The sequence below is a fragment of the Silene latifolia genome, chromosome X, assembly GCF_048544455.1.
Source record: "Silene latifolia isolate original U9 population chromosome X, ASM4854445v1, whole genome shotgun sequence".
Classification (NCBI taxonomy): Eukaryota; Viridiplantae; Streptophyta; class Magnoliopsida; order Caryophyllales; family Caryophyllaceae; genus Silene; species Silene latifolia.
Genome location: NC_133537.1, coordinates 307,797,918 through 307,810,347, shown reverse-complemented (window position 1 = coordinate 307,810,347; position 12,430 = coordinate 307,797,918). Strand labels below are relative to the sequence as shown.

The window sequence follows — 12,430 nt, the reverse complement described above, 5'->3', positions numbered from 1 at the left end:
ATCAAAACCACAAGCAACAACATAAATTCTATAAAATGTCATTGCCTCCTCTATTTCCAGAAATTCCTGACCAACATAGGGGGTGAACTTATCTTCAACGTCCCTGCAAAATTCTTCCTCGTTCGGCTTTCGTTTTCCATTGTGCTCAATATTATCTGTCAATAGTACAATTATTATCAATTGTATTCATAACATCTTAAAGTAACCCATGTATTTGTTAAAATTATAGTTTCGTTAGAATTACACTTTTGGTTGTTAAAATTACACTTTTGTCTGTTAGAATTATACTTTTTACTATTAGAATTACAGTTTACAAATTTACAGCGTCGTCTGTTAAAATTACGCTTTTGATTGTTAAAATTACACTTTTGTCTATTAGAATTATGCTTGTTACTATTACAATTACAGTTTACAAACTTACAGCTTTTGTCTGTTAAAATTACACTTTTGGTTGTTAAAATTGCACTTTTCTCTGTTACAATTATACTTTTTACTATTAGAATTACAGTTTAAAAACTTACAACTTTTGTCTGTTACAATAACACTTTTAGTTGTTAAAATTACACTTTTCTCTATTACAATTACAATTTTTATAGTTACAATTACAGATTCAAATATTACACTTTTGAATTTCAAAATTACAATTACAGTTTCAAGAATTGTACTTTGTACGATTACAATTACAATTATACTTTCTACCATAATAATTACAATAATACTTTTGTTGCTTAAATCACACCATTGGTAGTTAAAATTACACTTTTGAATGTTACAGTTACACTTTATTCGTCTTTTTACTGTCACGTTGCAGATACTATATTGACTCTTACAAATAAGAAACTGAAATATGAAACAACTCATAACAAATGTGATGTAATCTACCAAATAAATAATTCCAACGTCGGTCAGTTTAACTTCAACTTGACAGAGTTGATGTTGAACTCAATAATGCTAGAGTTCATGTTGAAAGAGTGGATTTACAGATTTCAGATAATAAAAAACAAGCTTAAAAAATAACCTAAAATACAGTTCCTTCTCATATTTAAGCTACTGTTGATATTTAACCTAATCTATTGATAAAAAAAAAATATAACCTAACTTTGAATGAAGCAAATAAATAAACAAACCAAAAATAACCATCGACAAATGGAATCTTTGCAAATCCGTCATTTTTTACGTTGGACTATGGTCTTGTTGTTTGGCTGTAAGAATGGAAGATGATAAAGGAAGGATGTGTGATTTTTATTTGCAGAAGTTTTATTTGCTCAAAATTATCGCCAGTAAGGATGAATATCCATGATGAGTTTTTTTCAAATTGTGTTTTTTGTGGAGTTTGTTTAGAATTGTGTTGAGGAAGGTGGTTGAATAATTATGCATGTGTTTGTGTGTGCACAGTGGGTAATAGAAATCATACTGACACACACACCCTCTCTCATCCTCAACCTATTTCCTTTTTTTTTACGCCTATATTGGCTTTACAGTAGGCAAATCTCCACTCTCCATTTACCTAATCCAAGGGCCCTAATAAAGTCTTAAGGACTCAAAAGATATTAAGGACTTAGGAGAACTTTCCTCTCTCTCTCTCTCTCTCTCTCTCTCTCTCTGTATATATATATATATATATATATATATATATATATATATATATATATATATATATATATATATATATCATGTGAGTCAAGTTTTCGGTAATGTCAAGAATGTATTGTTGCTGTCATGAGTCGCATGTGCATTTTGGTCAACTCACACAGTTTTCGGTGGTATTTGTATTACTTTATAGTCTGTATGCAGTCAAGTTGGATAAATTAAATAGTATGTTTATAATATTGTCGCTTGTTCGGTATAGTCGTATAACAAATAATTGATGGATTTGCTGCCAGTTTGTAACAATATATCCTACGATGTACTACATGGTCTCCGTGGTTTAACGGTTGTATGAGTTGTAATCATGTAATGTCAAAGAGTAGGTTGTGTTAGTGTGAATCAATGTTGTTTTGTGGTTTATGAGTAATGTCAACTAATATCATCTATATCGATTTTAGGGACAGGGAAGTTGCTTGACGGTGAACTTCGGGGACGAAGTTCTTTTTTAGAGGGGAAGAGTAATGTCGCTAAAGAAAAATGATGTAATTATAACAATTTCGCTGTATTTTTGTGGTATTTTAAAAGTACGTGAATGATTGTTTGATTAGTCTTCAACGATTGTTTGGATAGCTTCATAGTGGTTATAGTACAATTGGGTAAGAATTTACAATTGTCGAATAAAATAGCATGTTGTATACTTTATTTTCAGTAGTTATTCGTTACGATGACTTGAGAAGTCGATGTTATTAGCGAGAGTCAGGAACATGTGTTGTTGTGAATCTGTGATAGGACGGTTGTGTTGTATGCTTTATAAGTAGTAATTGTCAGCCGATATTGAATGATTTTGTGGTCTCGTGATTGTGTTGGTGCATGTTTAGATTATACGATGTAGTAGTATAAGTGATAGTTGAGTTGGTCGTCCTTATGGTTGGTATGTGTTCAGTAATTCAAAAAGGAAGTTAGTGATTCGCTGATGAGGATCGTGTGTGTGTGTGTGTGTGTGTGTGTGTGTGTGTGTGTGTGTGTGGTGTGCTAAGGTGGATGATGATGATGACGTTTGATGGACATACGTAGTGGGATGGTATTTCTAAACAGTTATGTTGACCTGTGTCTAGCAAATGGTGGTGGTGACCTTAGTTCTTTGTCGTGCGGTTCGGGAAAGGATGAGTCGAACTTCAGGGAAAAAGTTCTTTTAAAGAGGGGAAGATTGTAATACCCGTCCTTTTAGGGACCCGTTGACTGACGTTGACCGACCTTAGTGACGTGTCTTGGCCTTTGGAAAACCTTATGAGCGGTGCCTTGTGACATGGTAAGCTTTGGGTGTGTGGTACTCGATCTAGTCGAGGCCACTCGATCGAGTATCCGGGAGGCTCGATCGAGTAGGGGTCACTCGATCGAGTAAGTTAGTTACTCGATCGAGTAACGTGTTTACAGCGAGGAGTTATATATCGTGTTTTGTGAATCCGCAAATCATTTCCGCCTCTTTCCTCTAAACTTAAATGTCGCCTTTCCTCCTTACCTTCACCATAGTTCCTTCCTTGAGGTCCTTGAAGATTCTTATGCCATGGGGATAGGTTGCCTGAGTTGGGTAGCGGTCTTGATGCCCGATAGCTATGCGTAGGTATGTCATCGTCATCATCATTGTTGTTGTTTTTCTCAGTTAGGGTTATAGTGGTTGTGATAGATGATTGTACTGTTTGTATAGGTTTGTTGCGTGGTTGTGTGACATCTTGTGATCGGGAGTGGAATCGCTGCGGTGCGCTAAAGGTAGGTTTGCCTACTCAGTACTGTTGGTTGTTATAGTGTCTTTTAATATGATTTGGTTGTTGTTGTATCGTTATGGCTGATTGGTTGTGGTAATTGGTTGGTGTTCTGTTATATTGTTTATCGTTGTTGTGGTACAGCTGGTTGTGGTTGGTTGTCTCTAATTCTCGAGGTGCGTCCTCGGCTGAGTGGAGTCACTTGCGGGAGTGGTTTCACGCCCTAGTTTTGCCCTCCGTGGAACCCGTCACGGGAGGGGATGTGCACATTAATGGGACAGGGTTATCGCTCGGTATGATGAGCGGGGCTTAGGTGGGAACGGCTGCGGTCCCTCACTGGCAGGGCTGGTCCAGTGGACAGTCGGTGACGATGATTGATTGGTGGAGATGTGGTTGGTGTGTGTGTGTGTGCTGTTGTGTCAGTGGTTGGTGTGTCTCTTCAGTTACTGACCTTGTGTGGTTTTGTCTGCTTGTTTGTTTCTGTTGTGTCTGCCGTGATCCCTTATGGTGAGCAGTCAGTCTTAGCAGGTAATGTTTGGGATGATAGCTGGATACTTGGCGGGATGAGTCTTTTACGAGTCATGACAGAAGTGTAGATCATACAGTTGATAGTGGTCCGAGTTGTATCTTTGTATTTCTTAGTTTGTTTAATCACTTGTATTAAGCTTTGATTGTTCTTTTATCGACATTTGATTATTACTGTCCTCGGGCAACCGAGATGGTGATGCCCTTATATGCTAGGGAAGGTCTTGTTAAGGCTCCTTGGTATATGGGGGTGTCACAATGAGCTCATTTATAATCAAAGATTATATGTCAACAATCAAAATTGGACTTACAAAAAAGACCCCATTTTCTAGTCCATTTATTAAATTCCGCGCGCAAATGTATATCGGTTCATTTAATTATATCGATATAAATTCAACATCTCGCGATGTTGTTAGTACTGATTAGTGATATCTGAATATATATGGTACCATTTCATTTCCATATAGGCTATCTATTATTATTCAGATATTTATGTCACTTTCGGGACATCCAAATTTCTTTACTCAAAAGGAGTACCAACTGCCCATGCTTGTCATTTTCTTATTACTTTAAATATGTGAACCGATATGACTCTCACACTACATTTCACGTGTGGTTATTATTCAATTTGGCAAGAATCTAATTTTTCACTACATATATTTTCTATGACTAATTTATAGCTCGCTATAATGCATATATGGCTAATCTGTATATTAAATCATAGATTTCAATGTATGAACATATTTTGATAAGGTGATGAAAGTGATATCATAATACATCTTCATAACCAAATGAATACCATCATTTCTACATCCATGAACTCTATTTGATGTATTTCATATTGAAAATAAACCGCTGAACTTCAGGTCAGTTGGGCATAACATACTTGTTTGTTTTTACCACCTTTTCCTTATCATTCTCCCCATAAGGTGGTAAGAACTATCTATACCAGATAAATTTAATGGGAAATAGATCATTATATCCATCTTAATTGTCTTATGCAGTTGGTTTTTGAAGTGCGGAACCATAATGCCCAATTCGGAGATTAACGATTTCATATAATAACCAAACTGTGATTTCTACACAATATCTACTCAGAAAAATTATTATGTGACTACAAGCTACTTAATTTCATGTCAATCCATACATGAACATTTAAGTTCTTTATTACAGTCTGAGTAGTAGTTAGATCTCCAATATCAAATATACTCAGTCTCCATGTAATGTCTTATCTTTAACGAATTTACACGAGAGAGTTTTAGCACATATATTTTTCTTAGGATAAACTTCAGGTTTATAAAATGGGTATACTAAGAAACCAAATTACCTTAATCATCATCTAAGTTGACCAAAATTCAACTTACGAATTAATTATTCCTTTTAGGGATAAAAAATCTCATATGCCATAGTTTTATGAGCTTTTGACATCCATGAATAAACACCGAGTTTATTCTTATTTTAATACTCAAAATGTAGTCACCATATGAAAATGTGAATTTCAAACACTGTGACTTTCAGGCCACAGTTTTAATACCTGTAAATGTTATCAACTTCAGGTCATAATTCTGTATATGTAAATACTATGAACTTCAGGTCATAGTCTCAGTATTTGCAAACACAATGAACTTCAAGCCATAGTGTAAATGTCAAAATTTCAATCCATAAATAATTTTTCCTTTCACATATCAAACTTTGAGTATATATGAGTCGCACTTTACTTTTATGAGATATTTCTTTTATGAGATATTGTCATTTCTTTCGACGAACAAATTTTGGCTCAATAAGGCCACACCATTAAGCTCAATTAAGGCTTCTTTACTTGGCTCATCAAATGCCACATTATTAGGCTCAATTCAGGCCGCAACATTAGGCTTATCATAATACCATGTTCTCGATCTCTGTTACCGGCGGAGTCTTTATGAGATGTCACATTCACTTTCAAGAATGGATCAAAGTTCAAATTTCATTATACTATTCAATTTCAGGTGAACAAGAATCAACTTGCAAACAAATTTTCCTTTTCATAAAGACCGCTTTATCCATTTGAAACTCAAATGCGGTTCAAAAATCGCAACTATGAACTTCTGGCCAATAGCATTTACATGTGGACTTTTTTTTTTGAAAACCCCAAAACGGGATTTAAAATTGCATATATGAAAATTCAGAACTACACGGAATTCTACCTTCCCACATCTTTCTGCCTATAACAGAGTTCGAAAGATGAGCTAAATCGTGAGCGATCTTAGTATCGTTACGACCTACATAGCGCCAAATGATAAAATCGAAATTATCGCATACATGTCGAATCTTATCAATAACCAAAAAAAGAAAGCTCCGTCCCTGTAGGCCTTCTCGCAGAATGTCGATGACGGACTTGCAGTCACTCTCCACAACAACCCGTCTAACTCCTCTCCTCGCTGCTTCCTTCACACCTTCAAGAATAGCTTCCGCCTCTGCTTCATCGGCTTCCGCCTTACCACGTCTCCTCTCCATCACAGTCCACTGCACGACATCCTCATGGTCCCGGCACACGACGCCCAAACCTACGCCCCAGCCCTCCTTGACCCCCGCATCACACATAACACGCACCCAACCCTCCTCCAAGCTTCTATCCGTCCTCTCCCTTCCTGTCCTCCTACTCCCCTCACCCTCCTTATCGTGCCCTCCCCTTCCAGCCCCCACCGTCCCTCTGTTCCTCCCAGCCACCCCTGCCTCCATCTCCATTAACAGCTCCTCCACCCTCCTCCTCGTCTTCTCTATATTCGTCAGCTTCCCATCAAAAACCAATCCATTTCTAGCCTCCCAAATTCCCAACAACCCGTCATAAACTTCCCTCGCTCCTCGACCCCCATCTCCCTCCACAAGTCCTCCACCCACTCCCTCACCCTCTCATGCCCAACTTCCTTCTTTGGCTCCACTCCCAACCCATCCCAAAACCCCCCACCCAACCACAACCCTTGACGAGATGGAGACAAGTCTCCACCTCGGCCAAACAAACGGGACAAATAGCATCGAAATCTTGGATGCGCCTTGCAATATTAATTTTTGTGGGAATCGCTTCATTGCATAGCTGCCAAAAGAAGACCTTGACCCGAGGCAACACGTTCGCACTCCATATCCCCTTCCACACCCATTTACTCCGAGTAAAGTCGGATGGTCCTTGATCAGCACCCTCTTCATTCATAAGAGCATGATACGCAGAGCGGACCGAATACATTCCATCTTTTTCAAATTTCCAACACCAAATGTCCTCCATGTTTCCGCCACATAACCGCATATTAAGAATCTCCTCTTGTTCGAAAGGCAAAAAAAGAGACCGTACCTTATGCGTTATCCACGAGTTACCATCAACAGCTATAAGATCAGCAACCATTAGGTCCTCACCCCCCGACACTCTAGGAGATAGCACATAACCCGAATTTGAGTGTCGAATCCAGGGGTCACCCCAAATTTTGGTACCCATCCCGTTCCCTATACGACGCAAAGCACCCTTCATCAAAACCTCCTTGGCTTCCCATATTCCTTTCCATGTGTAGCTGGGATTATATCCTAAGCTCGCCTTCATAAACGACCTTCCTCTGTAATATTTCGCCCTAAGCAACCGAGCAAGAAGCGAGTCAGTTTCCGTCAAAAGTCTCCATGCTTGCTTTCCGAGCATTGCCAAATTAAATTTGTGGAAATCTCAAAAACCCAAGCCTCCTAACTGTTTCGACCTACATAGCTTTTGCCAAACAACCCAAGGAATTTTACGCTTTCCATTTTTCGACCCCCACTAAAACCTTGAGACCAACGATCGCAATTCCTCACAAAAATCACTAGGGAGTTTGAAGACACTCATTGCATAGGTAGAGATTGATTGGGCAACGGCCTTTATCAAAACTTCTCTACCGGCCTTCGAAAGTAACATCCCTCGCCACCCTTGTAATTTCTTGCTAAGTTTGTCCCGTAACAAGCTCGTAAGAGCCTGTTTCGAATGGCCCAAAACAGTGGGTAAGCCCAAATACTTGCCCGGATTATCAACCACACGCACCCCCAACTCGTTAGCCAACTGACCCTTTCTCAATGTCCCCGTACTTCGGCTGAATGACGCCGTAGTTTTATCGAAATTTACCTGTTGTCCCGACGCCGTCTCATACGCTGTTAAAATCCCCTTTACTGCCCGTAATTCATCCAAATTAGCTTTGAAAAAGAAGAGACTATCATCAGCGAATAAAAGATGAGAAATCATAGGAGCTTCATGCGAAATTTTAATACCATGTATCGTCCTATTTTCGACAGCCCTCCGCATTAAACTCGAAAGCACCTCAGCACATAAGATAAAAAGATATGGAGACAAAGGATCCCCTTGGCGTAGTTCCCTCTGCGGTCGAAATTCTCTCGTGGGTTTGCCATTAATAAGAACAGCGAAGGAGACCGTCTGAACACACATCATCACTCTATTTATCCACCGAGCATCAAACCCCATTCGCTGCAAGACCCGTTCCAAAAAACCCCATTCCACCCTATCATAAGCTTTTGCCATGTCAAGTTTAAGAGCCATATGTCCCTCCCCCCGGCGTGTATTCTTCATATGATGGAAAATTTCAAAGGCAATAAGAATATTATCCGTAATTAATCTCCCCGGGGTAAACTCACTTTGGTTCTCCGAGACCACCTCTCCAAGAAAGATTTTCAATCTATTCGCAAGGACTTTTGACACGAGCTTATACACAACATTACAGAGACTAATGGGCCGGAACTCAGACATCTTATCCGGACTCTTTACCTTAGGTATAAGTACAATAAAAGTTTTATTCATACCTGATGGGAACGCCCCACTCCTCAAGATTCCTAGCACCGTCTTGATGACAGCCGGACCAACAATGTGCCAATAAGTCTGATAAAACAATCCGTTCATGCCATCTGGACCCGGTGCTTTATCCGGATGCATTTGTTCCAAAGCTCGAATTATTTCCTCCTCGGTATAAGCAGCTCGCAGCACACCGTTCATTTCCTCTGTAACCCTCCCAGCCACCCCATCAAGAACCGCCTCAAAATCACTTGGCTCCCCTGATTGAAACAATTTTTCAAAATACTCGCACGCCACTGCTTCAATCTGCTCAGCACCCATACGGCATACACCCCCATCATCAATCAATTTCAGAATTGTATTCTTTTGCTTGCGTTATGACGCTTTCCGGTGAAAATATTTTGTATTCTTATCCCCCTCCTGTAACCAAATAGCCCTCGACCGCTGCCTCCAAAACATTTCTTCTTGTTTTAGCAAATTCGAAATTTCCTTTACAAGTTCATTTCGTTCCTTTAGCAGTGCCGGTGTCCTCGCACCCTCATTAAGAATACCGAGTCTCCTTCTTTTCCTCTGAATGTCACGCATTACCTTACCAATACTAACACCTTTCCACGCCATTAAATCATCCCCACACCGTTTCAGTTTATCCATAATTTCGCCCTCTCCCCCTCCCCATGCCAAACGAATTGTATCCTCATACTCCTCTTCACCAATCCACAGCTGCTCGAAGCGAAAAAGTTTCTTCCCCTGCCTGCCATCACTTCGTCTCTCCAGCCATAACTTGATAGGTGAATGGTCGGGCCATTCCCTAACCAAGTGTTCAACCCGCGCATAAGGAAACAATTCAAACCACCCCTCATTTCCCATGGCCCTATCAAGCCTACACTGCCTATTCGCCTCATTAGCTTGCCCATTATCAAAAGTAAATTCATATCCTTCAAACACCACATCCCTTAGCCCACAGTCATTTACCGCTTCCCGGAAGTTGTTCATTTGCCATTGAGCTCGAGTTCCACCCTTCATTTCCGTCGCGTATAAAATCTCATTGAAATCCCCTACACAAACCCACGGTCCATCATACTCGTCTTTCAAAATTCTCAATAATTGCCACGATAAAGTCTATCACTCACAACCGGCCACCCATAAAAACCCGTAACCCTCCACATCTTACCGTTCCATGACACATCCATATCGATATGATGCATCGATGCTGACCTCAGCTGACATCCTACCTCTTTCTTCCACATAAATGCAAGACCCCCCGATCTCCCCGCACTATCCACCTCAAAACCTTCATAATCATTCAAGCACGCCCTAACTCTCCCAAATTCCATACTGCTAAGTCTCGTCTCGCAAAGGAAGACTATAGCAGGGGCTTCCCTCCTTAGGAGGTTTCGTAATCCTCCTACTGCATCGGGGTTGCCCAAGCCCCGGCAGTGAAGGCTCAAGAGACTCATGATGCCCTGCGAGGCTGAGTCTTCTCAGCCTCCGCCTCAGGTGAACTGACACCCATGATAGATTTAAGCTTCTTCCCACTCGCCATATCCCCCTGCTCCCCCTCTGCTCGTTCTCTTTTGCCCAGTTTGGTAGCCATATCCAGTGTCTCCCCCTTCTCCCACTCGCGCCCAATTCGAACCCATGACCCTCCACGTTTCTCTACCCCCGCTACCTCAGACCTACTCCTTTCAGTTGTATGATCACACCCTTCTCCCCCAACAGCCTCCATATCCTCCACCCCACGCTCATCACCCCTCTCTTTAGCCTTAACAAGCTCCTGCTCTTGCCTCTCCATCCCAACCTCCTTTTCCATATTATTCCTATCCTCTCCCTGCACCCCCACATGTTCACCTCCCCTAACATCTTCCCTCGGTTTGAATAGCCTGCCTCCTCCCTTCCCTTTCACCACAATTTTTTAGAGTTTGTCAATAAGATGTTGCACTGCCTCCTCTTCCCTCCGCTGATGTTCATTCTCCATTTCCGCACTTAAAGACCTTCCTCTCCCCTTCGAAGTGTCTGCCACAGTTTTGACAGGCTTCCACGGCGAGGCTCTGAGCTCCTCACCAAACTGCAACTCTCCCTCCTCATACGGCCCCTCCTCGCAATCCTTCTCTCCATGTCCTAACCGTCCACAATCATAGCAAAAGATAGGAAGTCGCTCGTATTTTACTTTGAATTCAATCAGGTTACCTTTGGCCATTCGAACACCCACATACTTCTTAAGAGGTTTCCTAACATCATGTACAATCCTCAATCTAACTGCTCTATCGATCTCGGGTGATGACGAATCCTCACTACTCACAAACTGCCCTAATTGCGCCCCTAAATGTCGAAGATTAGCCTCATTGGTTCTGCCCTTTATAGGAAGATCATACACCCTTGTCCACAAAGGAACATGGTACAGAGGTGTCTCGGTAAGTTTCCCTTCTCCATTTGGTTCATTAAAACACCATATAAACTTATCGAAATGCCACGATTGTCCGTCAATAATCTTAGATCTATCCTTCTCATTTTCAAACTTAAAGATAAAAACTTTCTCTTTAGCATCAAGGACATTTGCAACAATCGTACCTTTCGTTTGCCAAAGTCTTGTCATGGTGTCGATCGCTGCTTTGACATTGATGGCCTTCGATGTCCATATGCGCCCTATAAGGATGAACATCTCCTTCTCCTGTCCTCGTTGTTCACCCACATCCCACACATACTCCTCATTACAGACTATCGCTTTGTTTTTTGTGCCCTATTCTCCATAACTGACAAAAACGCAAACCCTAGCAACAAGACGAAAAAAGAGATTTAAAGACGAAAAGAAAGCAAAATCCCTACACAAAAGTGAGGGAGAAGCCTCGAAAAGAAGGAGATCTCAGGAACTCAGTCCAGTAGGAACCCTCATAGAAACCCTAGAGAGAATCAGTAGCAATCTACTCTTGGTTCAGTGGTAGATTATATGTCTATCTTTACATGTGGACTTCTGACTACTTATAATTATACAATATGAAAAAATTGTATTGATGAGGTGTTAAATTATTACACACCTTTAAAACTCTGAACTTCAGGCCAAAATTATAATATGGACATATCTCCCCGTCTTTATAAAATAAATCTTTTAGAACTTCAAGCCCAAAATTATATGATATGTCTTTTCTCAAAATTTGTTTACCACATATATGAAACTTTTGATCCAATAATATGTACATAAGTAATAAATTTTATATATAAGTCATAAATACCATTATCACTACATTGCATACCTGCAAAATCACTAGCAAATGTGTCCACCATATACAAGACTAATAGTTAGAAGTACTATGTACACAAGTTGAAAATCAAAGACATAATGCTTGATAATTGGTTATTGCGCATGATATATAAAAAAATCAGTATTTTAATTGCTATAAAAACTAAGTCCCAAGCCCCTTACCAAGTTATAACGATTACTAGTTACTTAGATGATGATTACAGTAATAACGAGAAAAATATAGATGATGATTAAGGTAATCTGGTTTATACTAGTTACTTAGATGATGATTACCACTTTATCCTAAGATGATGATTGCCACTTTATGACAAAATATAATAATGAGAAAAATAAACAATTAATGAGATACCACTATTATTTTACAATTCAATTTTACTTAGTTTTCTTGAATAATTTTAAAGTTCAATTTTTTTCCTAAAAATATAATAACGTGAAATATGAAAAATTAATGAACTGTTAGTTTAACATGATTAAGTAATACAAAAATAAAAAGTAGATAAATATCGCGCATTC

The 12,430-nt window shown here is 39.8% G+C and overlaps 2 protein-coding genes across 2 annotated transcripts; both read right to left on the bottom strand.

Annotated features, from left to right (window-relative positions):
- Positions 1-9,036: 9,036 nt before the first annotated feature.
- Positions 9,037-10,118, bottom strand: LOC141620476 (uncharacterized). The gene is made up of 2 exons (XM_074437336.1): positions 9,833-10,118; positions 9,037-9,716 (listed from the first exon to the last, which is right to left on the bottom strand). The coding sequence occupies exons 1-2, from the start codon at positions 10,116-10,118 to the stop codon at positions 9,037-9,039; spliced, it is 966 nt and encodes a 321-aa protein (XP_074293437.1).
- Positions 10,119-10,573: 455 nt separating this feature from the next.
- LOC141620475 (uncharacterized) lies at positions 10,574-11,254 on the bottom strand. The gene has a single exon (XM_074437335.1). The coding sequence runs from the start codon at positions 11,252-11,254 to the stop codon at positions 10,574-10,576; it is 681 nt and encodes a 226-aa protein (XP_074293436.1).
- Between the last annotated feature and the right edge of the window lie 1,176 nt (positions 11,255-12,430).